The sequence below is a fragment of the Styela clava genome, chromosome 7 (genome assembly GCF_964204865.1).
Source record: "Styela clava chromosome 7, kaStyClav1.hap1.2, whole genome shotgun sequence".
Taxonomy (NCBI): domain Eukaryota; kingdom Metazoa; phylum Chordata; class Ascidiacea; order Stolidobranchia; family Styelidae; genus Styela; species Styela clava.
In genome coordinates, this window is record NC_135256.1 from 15,815,205 (window position 1) to 15,837,152 (window position 21,948).

Genomic DNA, 21,948 nt, shown 5'->3' on the forward strand with positions numbered 1-21,948 from the left:
CCTTTTCATCTCTGCGCTGATGAGTTACTGCTATTTATTACTTTCAGCATGTTCGAATTACTAGTTAAATCACGATTCAAGATGATGATTACTTTGTCCGGTTTCGTGAGCATACATTTAATGATGGGATCTTCCGGAGCATGTGATCAGCAGATGGGTTGGTGACTATAATCACGTGCTTGATAATAAAATAGTTGATACCAAAATCGAAATTTTGGTATCATGGACGGTTCATTCAAAAATGCTCTTAAGTAATGTCACTTTGCTTTAAGGAAGGTCACAAGCCCTCACGTAAAACCTAATATTATATCAAGAATAAATAAATTACAATCGAGTCTATCAAGACCCTAAGGCCTAAGCGGATCTTATAGTTATTTGGCTATTTAAAAACTGATTTGTAGATTGAGAAAATAGCTTTAAACTTTGTCTATTCTATTTTTTTTTTCAATTTTTCTTTGAAAAGAAAAAAGCAATTCAAGGAAATGTCAACTCGTTTGGACACAGAAATATTTTGAGAAACACGTGTTGAATTTTGAAAAGTTTTATTAATTATTATTTTTGAGGATTTTTGGGTGACTTTTAATCGATAGCAGCCTACATTACAATTCCCACGTTCTTTCCCCAATAAATACAAGTTGAATCAATAATTGATCCGTATAACATCGGGCCAGGTAACCAAGCTAATATTCGGAAGTCTAGAAATGTTAATCGAATTGCGTAGGCTTTGTCCATTATGTCGAAATAAAGAGCAATATGAAACGAATTTTTTTTATACTCAGCACCGTCAACTTCATGATAGTCGATGAAGAAAATAACTGGCTATCGTTTCACTATTTTTACTGATCAATCTTCCGCTTAAAAGTATCACATTACAGTAATTCGACGATAACAAGGACAAACAGCATAATTTTTTGTGTCCAGTTGTTTTTGAACTTTATTTTTTACTAATTTTGGGACAATCATTTCAATTATTAGTTTTACCAATTTGAAACATTTTTGCTACATTATCATATCTTCTTGGAGCAGTTAATATTGGTTTGTGGTTACAAAAACTGGCTACTTTTCAAGATTTTGTTTTTCTACTAATTATCACATATCTACACGATACCCCAATTTTTTTCGAACACGGTGTCAACCTGTCAAAGTTTAAATACAAATCTCGCTAGCCGGCTTCATGAAATCAACAATAATTTCCACGTAAACTAGGTCATTTAACCAAGTTTACAAGATCACACAATAGCAACACTCAATATAAAAATGTGAATATCATTGTCGGTTCATTCAAAAATACCCTGAAGCGAGTCTCATAATTATGGGCTATTTTGAAATTGATTTATACTCCTGAAACTCCTTGCCTGAAACTCTGGAAAGTTTTTTTTTTTTTTTATCATAATTTTCCTCCAGATTGGGAAAATTTTGATGAACAATTCAATAAATTTAGAAACCATTTCTCATTCATTATTTAGTTTCCATTCGCAGGTGTTATTAATTCCGTGAATTCAGTTACAACATATTTCTTTTCTCCATTCTGATTTTTGATATCAGACTTTTAGTAAATGACTTCCGATTATCTGCCGTCTTGTCATTTTACACCTTCACGTGAAGTCACGTCATATTTTCAGGTTGGCCGTGAACTCTCACCGCTGTCAGTGTCGCTTTAGCATTTTTTCTCAATCTTTACTGCATAAATATATATATATACATATATTTCTTCATTAATACTAAACACACCGTTGAAATAGGATATCTTGATTGACATAAAGTGTTGAAGTATAAGACAAGCTGACAACTTTGGAAATAGATAGAATATTTGAATGAGGAAATTTCAATTTCTAAATTTAATATTTTGTTATATTTTCTCATATAGAGTTTATATATTCATGGGTACTCAATACTTTTCAAACGCTGAACATTTCGTTTCGTATTCAGGCGAAGTCAAGAGAAGTAACACCATTAGACTATTCTTATCTGCCTTACAGTTTAATTGTTTTCAGCGTTCGTGTTTAGTTACCATTCTGTTTGAGCAAACTATTCCAACTCGAAAAATTTCTGAATAAGCTGGTAATAATTCACAGATTGTGATTAAGTTTCATAAAATGTTCCGAGATTTACAGTGAGATTTTTTTTTATTTCCATATGTATATAAAATAATAAAAAACTTTTTTTTTTAAATTTGAAATTCTTCTAGTTTTCTGGTGAAAGATATTTGTATGGATATTCCAATTTGTTGTTTCGTTCTTTCATTTCATCTACAAATACTTTGAGATCATCTACGTCGATGAGTTTTCAGTTCTGTACGTCATGAGCGGACCGTACAAAGTTTCAGTTTCGCAAACGAAGTTTATTACTTCGTCCTCCAAAATTTAAAAATATACAATTAGTGTCGTCGATAAGCGAAATAGTTGAATTCCTCAGAATTCGGCTAAGTATCTGGTTTTCGATTTCGATCGAAAAAATCCGTCCCGATTTAAATTCAGCAACTAGATTCAGCACATCACTTATCAGTAAATCATCAAATACACCAATATTTACCATATATATATTCATTTATACTGATAAATACGTTGAATGGATATCCATTTAATTTAAGTAATCTGTGGCTCGGTAAAACAGGATATCTTGATTAATAAAAATCTTTTAAATAAAAGATAAGCTTACCATTTTAGCAATAAATGGGATATTTAAAGATACTCCAGTCGATTATTCAATACTTTTTTATGTTAATTTCCGGTATATAGGTTATAAATATATAATAGACCTTATTCATTAAAAACCCATCCTACGCGCAAAAAAAAAGTGATGTAAAAAAATATTTTTTAACATTAGCTCTTATGGGGAATGTGATCACCAGAGCAGAAATTTGCATTTTATGTAATTTTCTAGATATCTTTCATCGTATACGTGAGTAGTTTTGAGGATAGAATATTTTTTACATCTTTTTTGATATTTTTATTATAATAAACATGGTCAAGATTTTTAATAATCGTTCATTGAAATTTTAATGAGCGCGGTGTTTCCGATGACGTCATTCTCACTAGACCATGAGATTCTGCCAACGCGCCGTGCTCTGTGGGATATGTGCTCCAACTGCTTGTGATAACAGAATACTGGAATACCGGCACCGGGACCACAACTGGCGTTCAACGAAAGACCTATTTTGGTTTTAATTGGATGTTATATATTTCATGAATTCCATGTACATTTCTGGTACACCTTTCAAAATCCAATGGCCTAACTCAGTTCATATGTCGACGGTACCTACCATGTACGATACCTATCCCAAAATTGGTGATGTTCAGGGCTGGATTTAGACCATGAGAGGCCCCTTCATATTTTTGCGCTCAGAATTTCTCTCTAAACAACACCACATGTCATTGCTTAAAATTTAAAAATATGAAAGCATTAAACTTTTCATTCTCCCAATTTTTAATTAAAAGAATGATAATTTACTTGAGGCAGTTTTGCTTTCAATTTCTTTGATCAAACAACCGCTACAGCCATACTTTAACATAGAAACTTACAGCAGAATGCGCATAATAATAATTTCTCTTATTATGATGCAAACGACGCAATAATGGCTGTTTACAATGTGGTTGAAACTTGTTGTATACAGAATTTTCTACTCTGAAAAGCTTGATATACATATATACTTTTTGTAGGGTTTAAACTTGTCCAGTTTTCAAAAGAATTACAAACTTTGAAACCGAATTTCGAGGCTTTAGGTTTCAGCCTGCCTAGCCTATTGGTAAATCCAGCCCTGGTGATGGTCCCTACAGCAAATTTATGGCCCTAATCACTCAGCAGATTGAAATAAATGGTTTTCAGCATTTATTAGCAATGATAGATATTTTAATTAAACATATAGTTCAACTTAAAGCCTGTATAATGATATTATAAATATATGTCCCATTATTACTGCATTGTGAGAAGGCTTTCCACACTATCAAGTCTATAAGGTTTTAGCGTCTTCCAATGTCTCGGATGGAAACTTCAGTCTTCATTTTGCATATTCTTTTCATTAATGCCATTAGCATTTGAAGCTTGACTGATTCCAATGTACCTTTTCCATTGTTGTTTAATGTAATATCCTAAACGTGACTTCAAATTTTTTTCTCACTTCAATCATCACATGTTTGAATACCCGAGCTGACTTCTACTGATTTGTTATTAATTTACAATTTTTTTTTATAAATTAACTGTCGTACTTGCTAAGTGTCCACTAAGTGAAAATCTACAAAAAAAAGCAGTGTTTAATAATGGACTACATTTTTAACCGAATCCAAAAATATTCCGTAATTTAGTCAACCCTTACCCCGAGAAGTTTTTGTTAAAACATCTTAATTAACTGTTAATCTTGATAGCAAACATGGGGGGCAGGGGGAGCTGACTGTGATGGTCGTATCGCTCCCCAGTCTATACCGAATAACTGTGTATTTTGTATATGATTTATATTGATTCAATGCTTGTATTCTGGTTGACAAAATAAATCTCCTTCTCGTATTCAGTCATGTTTTTTAAACTAGTTACGAGACCGGTATTGTACCATTATAGGTTGGAGATATTCATCTTTTTTGTATACCGGTACCGTACAACTTGTCCTGCCTATTGGTAAGATGGCCAACATTTTTGTTCGTAGGCCTATTTCAGTATTTACTAAATAATTTAGTTTTCACCTCTTGCAGCCTTGGTACGGTACCGGTAGTTTAAATAACACGTTAGCATGCCTTCAGTAAATGATTGCTAGCTGTACAGGTATAAATGCGTAAAACCAGTAAACAAACGTGATAGAAATGGTACGGGTTATAGATTGTAAATGTTAAACGCTTCCAGTACCGGACGGACACGGACCCAAAGCGACATTAGGGCCGCATTTGCAGCGCATATCCCACAGAGCACGGCGCGTTGGCAGAATTTCATGGTCTGAAGAGAATGACGTCATCGGAAACACCGCGCTCATTAAAATTTTAATGAACGATTATCAAAAATCTTGACCGTGTTTATCATGATAAAAATATCAAAAAAGATGTAAAAAATATTCTATCCTCAAAACTGCTCACGTATACAATGAAAGATATCTAGAAAATTATAAAAAATGCAAATTTCTGCTCTGGTGATCACATTTCCCATAAGAGCTAATGTTAAAAAATATTTTTTCGTGATGTAATATTTATTCCATTTAAAAAGAAGCTGAAAACACCAGTTTGTATATTCAAGTAAAATTGGCGCTTTGGAAGTATTCGTACCAAGATGACGCACAACCTGAACAATCCTAACCTGATACACATACTATGTTCAGGCTGTGCGCCATCTTGTTACGAATACTTTGTGAGCACCGTAAAGTCAGTAGGAGCATCATCATCACATCATGGTTGTTTCTCGCAGATAGAAGAAAAATATCTATTTAATGTTTTGATTCATTTTGCTCATTTTTAGCAAACCCATTTTTAGTTCAAACAAACTGTTTCAAATCCGCCAATTTCGGATTAAGATCCAAAGAATAATCACACTAAACTGTGATGCTCCTAACGAATTTCAGTTCAGAATAAACAATTTCAGTTTTTCCTCAATATTATATATAACATCACTTCTGCATTGCGTTATCCATATAATCATATATCGTTATTTTCACGCAGTAGTGCCGGTAGGTATTCTTTCTGGTAAAAGATATTCGTATGGGTATTCCAATTTCTTGTTTCGTTCTTTCATTTTATCCCCAACCACTTTAAGATCATCTGCAAACTCTTTCAAAATTTTTTTTGGCTCTTCTTCAATAAAAAGATTCATTGGAAATTCTCCAAGATAAACCTGCATAAATTATTATATAATTCAGCATATTCATTCAAATGTCTCCAAAATATCGTATCCCACGTGTCACACTTGTCCACGTGTTCCACTTGTCCCACGTGTCCCACTTGTTCCACGTGTCCCACTTGTACCACGTGTCCCACATGTCCCACTTGTACCACGTGTCCCATTTGTAACACGTGTCCCACTCGTACCACTTGTTACACTTGTCCCGCGTATCCCACTTGTCCTCCGTGTCCCACTTGTCCCGTGTACCACTTCTCCGGGACAGGTGGGACACGACATTTTGGAGACACCCGTAAATTGTACTTTTAGTATTGGGATTGAAAAATATACCAACGCAGAAAATCGACTCGGTTACACAAGGAGTTATCACAAGTTTGATCAAGTTAATCACGTTCAAAGAAATTTCCGTTTAGTATATTGTAAACTATCAATATCTCAAAGTTAGAGACTGTTTTTTTAACAGAAACAAAGGGGTATATTCTGTTTATAACGTATAGCCGTACTATTCTAATTTTCTCCCTTTAATTTGATGGAGAACCGCAGTTGTTGAAAACAAGAATGACAAGGAATCTTGACAACTGATTATGCATATTTTCAATTCAATAATGCATCATAACAAATCAATAATGCAAGTAATCATAAATAAACTGCAAAAATGATATCAATTTCAGTTAGCATAAGACAGACCCACCTCTTCTTCTGGCAATTCTGTCAAAACGAAGACACTTCCAAACAAAATCGTAGCCATTGTAACATCAGGAAGAGAATCTAGCACTCGCTGCAGTGTTGCCTGTGTGTAGGTAAGAATACAGTGTGTATGTACAAATGAAGTTTATATGAAACTTCTCAAATTTACAAAAGTACAAACATTATATAATCACCTCGCCTCTTTTATGTATGGGAAGCCTCATTCCACCAGGTGCATTTGGTATGAATTTGTATAAATCAAACATAGCATTGTGTGTTGCTGAATGTTGAACAGCACTGTTGAAAACAACGATTGTGCAGAATTGTACCTGTGAAGATGTCATTATATGTGTCAAAACATGAGGGAATCGAGTACAAAGAAACGTACGATTGGCGTTAAGAAAATGCGTTATGGCGCTTTTCGCACAGCTCGTTGCATATAGCTAAGACAGACTTGTCAGTTATGTGCATGAATTCCAAAAATGTCTTATTTTGACATTTACATCTTGATCGCCTATTACTGTAGGTTTCATTTCAGTGAATCCAAGTTACCAAAAAAATATGAGATAACACGAATGCAATAAAATAAACGTGTTCTCTAACCAATTCGTCAACACTGTTAAGACTGGTCGGACATCCTCTCGTATTTCCATCAGGCCATGCTAATCCTTCAGTTGCGAAGTCATTAATCCACGATTGTATTTGTTCGTCACCACGAACGTCCTGACAAAAGGTTGAAAATGATTTAAAACAATGAAGTATGATGCCACTTCTTCAGTTTGATACACAATATTAGGTGTCGTTTTTTCCTCACTAATATTATTAATATCTCATTTTTAACATGGTGCATCCCAAGTATTGGTTTCATGATTGACCGCGCTTGTTAACAATGATCGGTATTGATTAAGTTGCAAACTAAATATAGAACAAAAACAAAAGAAATAGCATTTAGGGAAATAAATTTTTTATAGTTGAAATTCTCTCAATATGAAAGTGTGCTTTGGGTTTTCCATTTATTTCCACGAGTCTTTATAATAATCCCAATTCTGTAAACATTGGCACTGTTGGATTTTAACTAATTTACTGAACACTAAGAATTATGTTCTGTAGAATTATCACAGCTTGTGTCTACGAAAACAAAATGCCGTATAATACCTTATCTGCCTTGTAATATATATTGATGACTTTTGAAAGATACTTTTCGATTGTGCTCCACAAAGCGGTAGCATCATCTCTGTAATGGTAGTTCTGCAAAAGATTGTAGTCATCAAGACCTGAAATTGTTTACGAATTATATATTTAAACTATAACGGATGAATTAAAGAGGGCACTAACTTTCAAAAGCGTGTGTATTAATAGTGAATAATTTTAATTTTTATTAAGTAAGGTAGTAAATAAAATTGAATGTTTGGTATGATTTAGGACCCAATGAATTCTTAGATATTGACTTCAGTACAAACTAATGGAAATTTTTCAACTGTTAAAAATCGACAAACCTTTTTTCTTGAGCAACTTCGGGAGTGTAAAATTGTCAAAGTCGAAATCTTTGAAAACATGTCTTGCCAATGAAGAGCCATCTGTGATAGGTAAGTACATTTGTTTTTATTCTACCTACGATACTAAATATTTGACAGAAGGATGCAAGAAACAGACTTTTCTAATATTTGTTAAGACTAAGATATATTTTTTCTAAAATTGCAGCCTACAACATGAACTTTAAATCAGATAGGTTAACTTATAACTGGGATCATTTAACTTACTTAAAGATCTCGTGTAGTTTGAAGTGCTGTTATCAAAGATAAGAATGTCTCTTGCGAATTGATTAATCACAACAACATGCTGAAGATGTGGGCGAACAAGCTTGTAGATTGGATGAGTTCGTGATAGATTTCGAAACATTGCAACAGCGGCTGTTTCTGGCAACGCATGTCCCCACAAGAAATGATATATCCACTGAAATAAACAAAAATGCTATTTGATCGCTGTCTTGGCGGGAAACGACTTCACACAAAAGAATAAAGAGTATAACGTTTGGATAAATCATATGGCATATATATTCAAGTTTGAAAGAACAAAGTAATTTGTAACGACTCAACCTGATGTACAGTGGAGTCGGCGCATCGGAAGTACATTTTAGCCAACATCCAGTCATATCTCTCATCCTTTGGAGTGAAAATGGAATCTGCATTATCTTGTTCTAACTGGATCGCGATTGGACGAAACTTGCCGTCGCCAGATGAATAGAACAGCGCTGTGACATCCGCACAATAGAGAGGATTGCCATTATATTGCTTGTTTCTGGGCAGACCCTTAGTCATGTACGAATAGTCGGCGATGTAAATTCGTCCTTCCTATGAAGACAAATTAATGAATTGTAAAATATGCTAAAAGTGGAATATTTTACAAAACGATTAAAATTAGAAGTTGAAAATAAAAGTAAGAAGGTCAAAAAAATACTGACAGACAAAATGGTCTTATATCGCCAAGGTCAATAATTCAGAAAAACTCATCTATTCGCAATTTTTCATTATTTATAAAATCAAACCAAAGTTACTGTATACTCTCTCTCTCTATATATATATATATATGTCAGTGAATTTTGAAGAGTGCTTTCAGTGAAAATCGCGCACATTCTGTAAAATAGGACCTTTGAAAAATTCATATCTACTAACTTTAATTTCGTCCTCTAACGATTTTCCTTCATTCAAAAACGACTGTACATGAGAATTTGTAATTTTACAATATTCTGGTAACCCCGTACAACGACTGATTGCAAAAGGACTTGCACCATTTAACATCTGTCGCCCTTGTTCTACGTCTTCTTCCCATCTTCAAATATAGAAAACAGTTTAAAATTTGTAATCATGCAATACCTAAAGTCCGTTTCGCGCCCACCCTGTAATGTTAGATGAATTTATACAGGTATTTAAATTTCAAAAAAGTTCTATACTATATTCTAACTTCATAACAGGAGGGAAGTGACGCATTTTGACTGGGCTACATGAACGTGTCCATTTTGTGCTGCATCAAAACATGTTTCGGAGAAAATAAAATAAAAAATAGCAAGAATGAGACCGGGGCATTGTTGATCGTATGTCTCAAAAGCTTTCTAAATCTAATACAAAGCGCATTCAACAATCTTATATTACCTTTCGATGAATGGGAGCAAATCGCCAGAGATTCTGAATCCACTAAAAAGATTCTTGTAATCTTCCAACTTTTTGATCGGTAACAAATAACCTGAATAAACAGCATTTACGTAACTAAATTAGCACAATCAAATATTGTTATTCAATAATTTTTGTTTTGCTTGGGAGTGTTGTTAGCTGATGAAAAGTCGATATACATACGTTATCCTATGAATCTCCATAATATCATGCTTATTGGTAAATCATTTTTAGAAATATTAATAAAACTCAAAATGAATTATGAAAGTTAACAGTGAATAAATTACTCTGTAACTTTTCAACAAGACCGTTGAACTGCACAACGTCTTTCAATACAGATATGTGTTCAAATCTTGGGTCTTCCATTTTCAATTGATGTGGCACGTTGTGAAGATCTTCCGCCGGTGGAAATCTAGGCAACATCCACCCAGGGTCTCCCTGTTTTGCCTTTGCAACCCACGCAAATCTTTGTAGATTATTTTCTCGTTCTTCTTTAATAGCCTTTAGCAGTTCATCAGACTTTATTTTTTGAGGAATCAGTCCTGAAAACAAACCCCAATAGCATGGAGCAATACCATCATGCTCATCAGAGCCTACAGTTTTTCATTGAAGCTTTGCAATATATAAAAACAATGGAGTGTCAGCTCAATTTCTATAGAGTGAATTTCTTCGAATAGCGTTTAATATTGTAACTATTATTATAATTATTCACTCCCATTGCGACAAAAATTCATTCTGTCGCAAGTAAATTACTAAAAAATATGGAAATCTGACTCTATTAAGGAAAGAGAAACAGCCACAATAGTACTGACACATCTGAACCTGTAGATATCGTATGAATAGTTGGTTGATATTTGTAGTACTGGCACTCACCTTCACCTCTCACAATTACAGAGTTATCAACAACCCAATCGTACAGCGGAAACTCATCAACGTAATTATCATGATGGATTATTACGTTGTCACATGCCCACAAATCCTTCTCTTTATCATTATGTTCCAGATCTGAATACAAAACAAAATTCTATCATTTAATATATGAATGATGAAACCTACAATATCCCGCAAAGTAGAGTTCAACACGACTAATCATATCATTTTTATTCTGTATATGGAGTTGGACTACTTTTTTGTTATCACGCTTTCATGATTAATTACAGTTTGAGCGATTTGGCTCTACCTGTCCCTATTTATAAACTTTTATTTTACCCAAAACCTATTCGTTTTACTTATGAAATATTCAGACATGTAATTCAGAGAATGTTATCTGTGATATAGACAGCTATTGTGAGTCAAAAAATGTTTGAATATCGTTAGTTACGAGTCTGTCAAGAACCAGCAGAAGTTGTATGAGTATTGCATAGCGAATTTCAGAATAATTCTAGACCAAACAGTTTTGAAGAAACTAATAAAACATATTTCAATATGTTCTGTATGTTTAATTATATGAATTACTTACGGAATCGTACAAACAAGACTCTTCCCACTTCTTTGTCTTCTATCGTGAATTCATCTGTGCTTCCTTGTTCAAAATCATCTCGCCAAAATTTATCAAGCGTGTGCCAATCTGTATGAGATTTGTTCTCGCCAACTAGTTGAACAGAGACAGTTGAATCTGTTGCACCTTCTCCATACAACTTAGATGTCTGAAGTAAGTAGAAGAATTACAATAAAGTCCGTCACTTTAAATTAAAATATATTTGTTGGAATTGGGATGGTTAAAACGATATAACAGCTGAGTTCAAAACTTATCATTACTTATCGATTTTAATCGGTAAGTATGTTGATAGGTATTTGTCTGTCTATTTGTTTGTCTGTCTGTCTGTTAGATGCACGCGATATCTCACGAAAACAAGATTGAATCTGCTCCAGATTTTGCATGTGCATTCATCATATGTCGTACCAAAGGCCTATTGATTTTGGATGAATTATGTAGTATATTTAGCGAGTTATTAATTAATTAGTGATGGAACACAAGGTGTCACTATGAAGTAAGAGTGCTGTTTTGAGGGATCCCCTAACTTTCGATCGATAAGTCTTCGGTCTCTGACCGATATTCTCGTTTTATCAGTTAGAAGCAACTTCCCTGCTTTTAGCGGTTCAAACATTTTACCACTTTTATGCCTTCTGTACTAATTGCTAAAGGGATAATTGTTGAGAACAATTTACATATATAGTCATATACCTTCAATGTCATAGTATTAATACGTTTAACAAATGTTTAAGCGTCGATACTATAGCATTCATTTGATTCGCTCAATTCTCGCGTCTTTTTAAATCAATAGTATTATTGAAGTTGATACTTAGGCGAGGACATCAAGCAGTCACAAGCAATAGCCGTCACCATGAGATTGGGAGTAAAAGTAAACAGAAGAAAATACCAAGAACCAACTTCGGAATCAAGATTGGACAATAATAAAGGAGGAATGAGAATATATATTGACATATAAATTTGACGCGTTTTTAAATGATCACCTCTGACAAATTAAATTTGGATGTCTTAGAAATTATTACTAACCTTAATCAGTAGCTTGTATGTCACTTTTGTCATCCTGTTGATATACGTGTCAAGTTTTGAACTTCAATCTATGTAGATTTTAATAAAATGTCCTAAAATATTATGAAATATAACACCATGAGCTGTTGCAATGATTATACTTATTAATAACTTGTCTTCAACTTCTCGTATAAGCACTCGTGAAAAACAATGTGAAAAATTATAGCGGAAAACAGCCTAACAATTTGGTCGGTGTTTAGTTAAAACATATTGCGATGGTGCACCACTAAAACTCCTGCCTCGTCAGTTTTATTTATAAATATTTTGCCGATGTAACACGGAGTCGGCAATGCAAATATTGTCCGTTGCACATTTAAATGGAAAACAGCGGACACCAAATCTAATTAAAAACACCCTACGCCAATAACTTGTTAGAAATGATGGTAGTAGCAAATTAAACTAAACTTCTGTCAATCCGCAGAAAAAGGCCGTCGATGAAATACGAAAAAATCAAAGATGAGGCATTTAATCATTTTGGCTTACTGTAAACATATATTCAATCGCATCATTTCCTTATCTATAAGCTTCTACTCGCCATGATGATATATCATTTCCTAATGATACACTGCCTGCACTTATTTATTGCATTACTCATTGGATAGTAATGACTTAGTTTTTCACACCTGTCAACTGTTCGCCTGTAATTAACGACAAAATTGCGCGATTTTCAAGTGCAGCGACAGGGGAATATTTGCTATTTCATGTATGGAAATCGCTATCAATTCACTTCGAAATATATTTTGATTACACCTGAAATATTAATGTAATATTAAATCCTATGCATTCGCTCGTGTCAGGCCTAACCTGTTTATAATTTTACCTACAAACATATTTTCTTTCTAATTTTCAAACAGTGAAAATTACGTACACCCCGAAAGGGGATTTATATTTGGCATGTAAATGGCGCGAGGCCTAATGGAGTTCTACTCGCACGAGGTATTTTCTCTATATAAAAAAAACTTTTTATTTTTGCACGGATGCTGCTGCAGCTGCACCACTAAAACTCCTGCCTCGTCAGTTTTCTTTATAAATATGTTGCTGATGTAACACGGAGTCTGCGATGCAAATATTGTCCGTTGCACATTTAAATGAAAAACAGCAGGCACCGAATCTAATTAAAAAACACCCTACGCCAATAACTTGTTAGAAATGATGATAGTAGCAAATTAAACTAAGTTTTTCTGTCAACGCGCAGAAAAGGGCCGTCGATGAAATATGAAAAAATCAAAGTTGAGGCATTTAATCATTTTGGCTTACTGTAAACATAGTTTCAATCGCGTCATTTCCTTATCTAGAAGCTTCTACCCGCCATGATGATGGATATTTACAATCTTATAACAACAACATCAACGGTAACATCATTTCCTAATGATACACTGTCTGCACTTATTTATTGCATTGCTCGTTGGATAGTAATGACCTAGTTTTTCACACCTGTCAACTGTGTTCGCCTGTAATTAACGACAAAATTGCGCCATTTTCTTCTGTAGCGATAGGGGAATATTTGCTATTTCATGTATGGAAATCGCTATCATTTCACTTCGAAATATATTTTGATTACATCTGAAATATTAGTGTATTACTGAATCCTATGCATTCGCTCGTGTATGCCTAACCTGTTTATAATTTTACCTACGAACATATTTTCTTTCTAATTTTCAAACAGTGAAAATTACGTACGCCCCGAACTGGGATTTACATTTGGCATGTAAATGGCGCGGGGCCTAATGTAGTATTTTGCACGAGGTATTTTCTCTATATAAAAAAAAACGCCTTTTTATTTTTGCACGAATGCTGCTGCAGCTGCAGCTATTGGTTACGTTCACCTGGTCATGATTACCAGTTAGATCACGATTTAAAATGATGATGACTTTGTCCGGTTTCGTGTGCATAACACATTTGATGCAGAGATTTTCCTCAGCATATGGTGGGTGACGTATATTCACGTACATGATAACAAAATAGTGAATACCAAAATCGAAATTTTAATAACATTGTCGGTTAATCCAAAAATACTCTTGAGCAATGTAACTTCGCTCAAACAAAATTTGCAAGCCCCCACGTAAAGCCTAATATAATAGGGATAAATAAATTGTAATCGGGTCTACCAAGACCCCAAAACTTATAGTTATTGGGCAATTTTACATTTGATTTGTACGTTGATAGAAATATCTTCGAATTTTAGAAAAGTGTGATGGTATCGATTTATGTTCTATTTCTTTTTTCATTTCTCTTTGAAAAAGAGGGAGAAATTTAGGGCAAAGTCAACCCGTTTGGACACAGCAATATTTTACGAAAATTGTCTCAAATTTTAATTTTTTTTTTATCAATTATCACTTTGGGGGATTGTTTTATTTAATTTTGATATTTCTCCCCCATCTGTATCAGGTGATACTAATTTCTTCAATTCTTTTTCCATATATCCCTTGTCTTCATTTTGATTCTTAATATTGGACTTCTGGTTAATGACACCCGATCTCTTGCTGTCTTGTGATTTCATAGTTTCACGCTTTGTCACGAAAAAAAGTGCAAAACACGAAAGTACCGTGATCGTTTGAAAAATGATCATAATTCCATAATACCGAAATCGATATAGACTGTTATTGTAGACCTGTGTAAAATTTTTGAAAGTTGTGAATAGTAAAAAATCTGATTAGACCCAATAAATATTATTGATTTGTTGTTCATTTTCAACTTTAATCGGTAGCAGCCTACCTTACAGTTCCCACGTTCTCCACAATGATTTCGTCCCCAATAAATACACGTTGAATCAATAATTGATCCGTATAACATCGGACCAGGTAACCAAGCTAATACTCTGAATGCTAGAAACGTTAATCCAATTGCGTAGGCTTTGTCCATTATGTCGACTACTCTAAAATGTAAAGAGAAATATGAAACGAATTTTCTTATATTCAGTATTATAGATGTCTGCCTGAGAATAAACTTGGTATCGTTTTATTATTTCTCGGGTCAATCTTTCGCTAATAATAAGTATCACATTACAGTAGTTTGGCGATAACAAAGACAAAAAGCATATCTTTTTGTGTCCAGTTGTTTTTGTCCATTTTTTTTATTAATTTTGGAACAATCATTTCAATTATCAGTTTTACGAGTTTAAAACATTTTTGCTACTTTATCATATCTCCTTGAAGCAGTTGATATTGGTTTATGGTTGAAAAAATTGGTTACTTTAGTAAAATATCACATATCCACACGATGTCACGTGTTTTTTCTAATACGGCGTCAACCCTAAAAGTAGAAATCCAGATCTCGCTAGTCAGGCTAAAACGACTATAATCGTTCGATTTAGGTTCCTAGTATAACAACATATAATTTATAATACAAATATTTTCATCCATATAATTAATATATTTCAATTATATCCACATACACATATTAGGAACAATATATTCATTGTTTTGAATCACTGTCTTTATATCTCAATTCCATACCTCAAAATGAGCATAAAATTTGGGGTTACAGATAAGCCGCCGAAGAAATTTGCCAGTGCTTTGAAAAGTAATGCCCATGCAATTTCGTGTCCTCTGCAAGTTGTTCTCTTACACAAACTTGTTAATACAGATTCGATATTTTCGTCTTGGGTACAACTGCATGATGTGAAATTCTAAACACAGGTTATCTCGTTATTATTAATTGCCATTATCTTCAGTTAGATCCATCCAGGTCTTTTAGAAATTGTAGTTAACTTTGCAGTAACGTTATCAATGCTTACTTATAAAAACAAGTAAGCAATGCTCAACTATTTGAAAACGAAGTTAGCGTCGCAATACGGCAGTAGCTAAGCACTGGATCCCCGAAAAGATCGATCGGCCTACAAGAGAGACGGAATAAAGTGTCCCTAAGTTTCATAAATTAATATAAAGCATCAAAATGTTGGGTGAAATATGGTTTCCAGGTACTCGAAGAAAGTTTGGAAAAAGGGCATTTAGCAGATATGACCATCTTTAGTTGAATTGAAAACATTTTAACTTAATATATTTATGTGATGCGCTTACCCAATGAACATTAAACTAATCTGTTGAATATTAATTTTTGATTTAACGAGAAGAACATGGAGGTAAATTAATTATATATAGAAAAATTCGAGGAAAAATTTAATACCTGTATAGGAGTTTCTGAGTTGGCAATTTCCGTCGTACAGCCAGCGTGGCACGGAGATACATATATGACACCAGTATCTATACTGCAGACGGGTGAATACATTCCTTTTTCACAATCACAAAGCTTGTTGCAGTCATTTGTGACTGTGTTTGAGCTATGTAAAAAATTATATTCATGACAATATTTAAATACTGATACTGACTGTATTTAAAATCGTACAACGTCTAAACCATTTTAGTAAATGAGTCGATGCTAGTGTACCTGTTGAAAACTGTGACACCTTCAATGTCTTGTGTATCACAGCCGATAAAAAGTAAAGGATAAGTTGTTACACTGGCCAAAAGTAACACGATCGCTACCATCTTAACTAAACCAGGAGTATTTGGATTTGTTTTGCTAACGATTACTCCTCCCAAAAGTGTTCCTGATATAACAGCTGGAAGATTTATAGAACCTGTAAATGTTGAAAAAATATCGAGAAACAGAAAAAAAGGAAATAGTGAAACATGGGAGGTTACAGCTATTTTCAAAAACATAACGCTATATTTTGTCAAATTTCGTCTTAAAAAACAACCCAGCGGTCAAAGCAATGACCAAACCGAACTACTGACTTAACTTCATTGTTCAATAATAGTGTTCCAATAATTTCAGACTCGAGTTGACATCACAGTTATGCACTGTCTACATTTTTTTTGGCAATCGAGAAGGTGTTGCCATGAGAATTCATATTGACTCTGACTGGTAAAATGTGAATGCTTTTGTTAAATCAAGAGCATGCAGCAAGATTCCGAAACTTGACAACGCCACCAAATCAGTACCACTGCTTAATTAACATACACAATATCGTTGAGTTGTAATAATATTAAATTGAATATCCAAACCATGCAATAAGTTAGATCTTGATGCAGTTTCTCCAAATTGCACTTCAAGATACTTTGGAAAAAACGTTGCTACTCCTACGACAACAAGACTTGCGAAGACGAGAATTGCATGAATAAGTAATAATTTGGGATTCGTAAGCAATCTCTTTGTCGCCTCAAATAATTGTCTGAAATAAGGAAACAACTTTAGAAATAAGTGTTCGGCACTATGATAATTTAATAGATGAGCCAATTTCCCAGTATATTTTTATGTATTTTTGGACAGGAAGTTGATTTATAGATCGTTTTGTTTTTATGTTGTTGTTCTTGTTAGTATACTCTTCTTTCGATATTGTTCTTATTGTTGGTGCTTTGAAATTGTCTGTGGTAAGATTGTTGTTATCGCTAAAAGCTTATTACTTTATTTATTTCAAATTTTATGTGGATTCTATACGATTCGTATTTTACTTTGAAGTTTTGTGTGATGACGTCGCCAAAATTAAAATTCCGCACCATGTGGCGGTTCTGAAATCGCATTTCAGCGATGTCGTGGCCAGTTATGTCGAGATTTGTTCTATAAGGCAGACTACCGGTACTATAACAGATTTGATAATACTTTGTTTTCGCTTTGTGTCCACATATTTAAGCATTACCCCCTCGTTTATGCTAATGTATTGACAAAGTTGTATTATCACTGACTGTTTTAACAAATTTTATATTGAATGATTGTTTGCAAAGGTACATATAAATTAGTGTATTTAGATATTTTTTCGTACATACTTTAGTTCTCCAATTGTTGATAATTTCTCGGCTTTTTTAGTATCTTCTTTCTGCAAAAGTTAATGTATTATTGATATGTAATATTTGAACCTTCTTTATTGGTTTTCCATTTAGTGATTGGTTCATAATCGTAAATTTTCAACATTAAAAATTCGGCAAGTATCTTTCATATGCCAGTTTACACACGACCTTCACATAGAAATATAATTTCTCTATTTGCTGCGTAAGGTATGATTGATTAATTCCAATTCCAACTATTATAATCATATAATCTTTGACGAGACGAATTCCAAATATAAAACCACCTTCTGTACTTGAACACTTTGGTGTGATTCCATAGCATACGGAAAGAAGAAGAACGGAATAGATACAGAGATCATTGTAATTGATCCTATCATATATCCCATCCACCACGCCCCAACCCAGTTAGGATTAGATGGAGTAATATCAGGATCTGCAAAAAATAATATATATATATTCACCACGTTGAGAACACGTCGCAGTTTTTATGTGTTTTATGTCAGATAAGAACAGGAAATCGGAAAGAAAAATATAACTCTTCTATTTAATTCAAGAGTCTTGCTGCACACTAACACAAATGTATTTTGGTAACATAGCGTCTAACTAATCAGACTTCTTCAGTCAAGCATTTTACAACTACAACAAGAAACGCGATGGCATTTGCATAATTAGAGAAGGAAAGGCAGTTAGTTTAACGTATGCCCAACTAATAGATATAACTGGCTATCTTAATATACATCTTAATGTAACGTTATAGTGTGTGGCTATTGCTTTAAAACTTCAAGATGCGCGGCTTAGTTACAATGTATATACATAAATGTTAATTCAGTTACCTGTCCACCCGACATCAACCCAAATATTTAATATTACAGCCGAAGCAAGATATCCGAGAGCTGGTCCAATGAGTAGAATTCCTTTTGCTATACCTAAAATATATATAACTTTGTTGTTTCGGAACAAGAGAACAATGCTCAACCAGGGGATTTCAGAATCAAATCGAATAGTTCTTCGAATCGAATATCGAATACTGGGAAGTTATCCAATTGTATGTGACTTTTTAATTGTGCTAGGTCTTCAAGGCACATAAATTACTGAAAACATAGAATCAATCACTCAGACATGGCTTCGATATAAAAATTTGGGATCTCGGCGAATTGAAATTTCCGTCTGAACTAATTCGAATAATATACTATTCGATTTGCTTCGAATATTACATTCAAAATGCTCAGCCTTAGTCTTGTGAATGAAAGGAATAGCCTTCTAGCGACAACAACAATCTTTGACCAGCACTGAAAACTTTAAGCAATTGGTCCAGTTTTTATTGAGAGAAGCGATTTTTTACAAGAAGAAGAAGAAAGAAATACTGAAAAAATGATCAACAGCAACAACAACATATCAATAATAACAAAACGATCCATATGTACACTTCGTTACATAAAGTTATATACAATACCAATATACAAAGCTGCTTTTGCTGGTGGAGAGAAATCATCTAGATATGACATTCCTAAGGGTTGAAAGGGTGAAGCTCCGATTCCGTGTAATATTCCACCAATTATTATGAATATATACAGCTTGTTAGACTCGCTGTGCCCTCCTGAGCCACAAGAATTGTCAGAATAATTGCTGTTTCTGTAATTGATAACGTTACCCGAATAAGTAGGAAGCGCCAATGGCATTTCGCGATTGTAAGGGTATGCATTGAACTCTGATTCCTATTCGACTGGTTTTTGATAAACCTTGAAAATATTTAGTTAATCAATAATAAATTGTTTTTTAAATTCATGTAGAATATAAAGTCCCCAATTAAGATTTCTATTTTAACTCGGGATCCAATAAAGATGGCCAATTTAGAGAAGCAATATTATTTTTGCAATATTATAGAATTGTTACAATTATAAAAATCAGCTATTACTAGTTTTGTTTTATATTCAGCGTAAACCTAGTAGATATATTAGATTTGATTCGAATTGACATTTAGCCTACAAGAAGAAAATTTGTAGGGTATAAATCATTCAAATCAGATCATACTGAGAAAAGGTTGAAAATTGGTTCAAGAAACAATTTCGCGCTCGATTGCAATTTTGGGATTCTTAATAGTTGGGTGCATGCATTCGCTATGGAGTACATCAGCCCAAGACTCCCCTAAACTTCATATGCAAATATGTATCACCTTTCAAACTAATAGTTCAAATTACAGTGTAAACATAGGTCTCTGGTTCTACTCTTTCAGTATTGTCCACCTTGTTGGTTTGAACCGGATTTCAGCAGAAAATAGTTACCTAATTACACTCAAAAAAATTTAAGGTAATTGTCAATATTTTTTTTTTTCAATGCAGTTCTTATTAGTTAGCCTTTAGCGGCTACTAGGTAGGGAAGACTCAGAATAAGTTGTGGAACTGAATGAGCCTGCGCGATTTTGAGTTGTTATGACTTACCGATTACAAAGCATTATCTCAGCATTGCTGGATAGGTTCGAAATAGCTGTATCCTCATATTCATATCGAGAATCAATGAATTGGGGAAGAAATGCACTTGTGGATCCAACCGCAACAATCAAGCCCCCAATTGCAATCCATCTCGGTCTATTAAATTAAAAAAATGAAGTATTAAAAGAAAAGTATTATACTTTATTTCTGCCGTGTATAGTTAGGTTATACGTCTCTTATAAGAAATAAATTATTAATGGATGCATTAGCCTTGTGTAGGAGTACACCTGTTCTCAAATAAATCCACCCACTGCTATAGACCATTGCTTCGCTGTGATGTCGCGAAAATAGATTTTTATTATAACTTACTCTCTCATTATAACTAATTATAACTAGTAGGGACACAACCGTAGTATAGAATGATCTAATATCTCTGTTTACCAGCCACCAAATTGTTGAGATCTGAACACGTTTTACCTGTGTGATTTTCCTCCGAAGTAGCTGACAAAGGGTTGAACGAACATGTTGCTCATTTGAAAACTCGACGCCAGTACCCCCACTGCCGAGCTTGATAACGCAAATCTACGTTCAATCGTCGTTAAAACTCCTCTACCAATTGATGATACGTAGTTCTACCAAAAATGTACATTTGTAAGTGTTAACATTGAATGAGATCATTGTTATATAAAAGTATGTCCTTGAAGTTTCAACATAAACAAGTTCTTAAAGTTTTTATATAGGTCAGCCGATTTTGTGATTCATCTTTTTCCATATTTGATCCTGTTTTGCAAAGCACAATACAATTTTTATTTATGGCAACATTATCACGTTTACTACATTACCACATTGTACCTACATTGATCGCTACATTACCACAAGAATGCTCGGATTTTAAAAATTGCAACCATCGTAAATATCGCTAATGCCTAAGTGACAATATTTCGTAAACAACCGTAAGATTACCTCGAATAACAGCACACTTCCCAAGCAGAAGACGAACCATCGAATATCACGAAAACAGCTGTCTGCAGCCATTTTATTCAAGATGAAATATTCGTAGTCGGTTAGCTCAAAATACTGTATACACCTTTAATTATTGCGTTAGTGTTATTTTGGGCGCAAGCCTAAATAAACATACAAAAATTTGTATCGTTGCAATTTAACAAGATAATGCCATATGAGATGAAAGATGTTCGCGTATTTGTTTGCATATAACAGGGAAGCACTCGCTCCCTTATTTCTATTAAGTATTTTCTTCGAGTATAGTAGTATTCAAAAATAAAAATTACATATTCCTTAATGCAATCACTTTTACGTGTTTTGCATTAGCATATGAAAAGAAAAAAGGTGTACGGCAAGGTTTCCTATCTACATTGTTTCTAATTGTTTAATAGCAATGTGCAAGATAATTTCATTTTCAATTTTATGATCCTCGATATGTATATATTATATGTTTATTATATATTATATGTTTACTATTATATGAATAGTACATATCATTTTGAGACTTT

At 33.7% G+C, this 21,948-nt stretch overlaps 2 protein-coding genes across 2 annotated transcripts; both read right to left on the reverse strand.

The window, feature by feature from the left end:
* Positions 1-4,551: 4,551 nt before the first annotated feature.
* LOC144411626 (allene oxide synthase-lipoxygenase protein-like) lies at positions 4,552-12,310 on the reverse strand. The gene is made up of 14 exons (XM_039393990.2): positions 12,184-12,310; positions 11,125-11,311; positions 10,539-10,670; positions 9,953-10,207; positions 9,648-9,738; positions 9,171-9,327; positions 8,595-8,849; positions 8,259-8,451; positions 7,995-8,075; positions 7,654-7,772; positions 7,102-7,221; positions 6,693-6,827; positions 6,503-6,601; positions 4,552-5,805 (listed from the first exon to the last, which is right to left on the reverse strand). The coding sequence occupies exons 1-14, from the start codon at positions 12,214-12,216 to the stop codon at positions 5,626-5,628; spliced, it is 2,037 nt and encodes a 678-aa protein (XP_039249924.2). The 5' UTR covers positions 12,217-12,310; the 3' UTR covers positions 4,552-5,625.
* A 1,810-nt stretch (positions 12,311-14,120) lies between these two features.
* LOC120327657 (solute carrier organic anion transporter family member 2A1-like) lies at positions 14,121-21,555 on the reverse strand. Its single transcript, XM_039393992.2, has 13 exons — positions 21,401-21,555; positions 20,915-21,069; positions 20,447-20,593; positions 19,462-19,640; positions 18,842-18,934; positions 18,293-18,441; positions 17,988-18,037; positions 17,229-17,395; positions 16,609-16,801; positions 16,348-16,501; positions 15,678-15,850; positions 14,938-15,097; positions 14,121-14,833 (listed from the first exon to the last, which is right to left on the reverse strand). Exons 1-13 carry the CDS (start codon positions 21,470-21,472, stop codon positions 14,549-14,551), a joined length of 1,977 nt encoding a protein of 658 aa, XP_039249926.2. The 5' UTR covers positions 21,473-21,555; the 3' UTR covers positions 14,121-14,548.
* Positions 21,556-21,948: the final 393 nt, after the last annotated feature.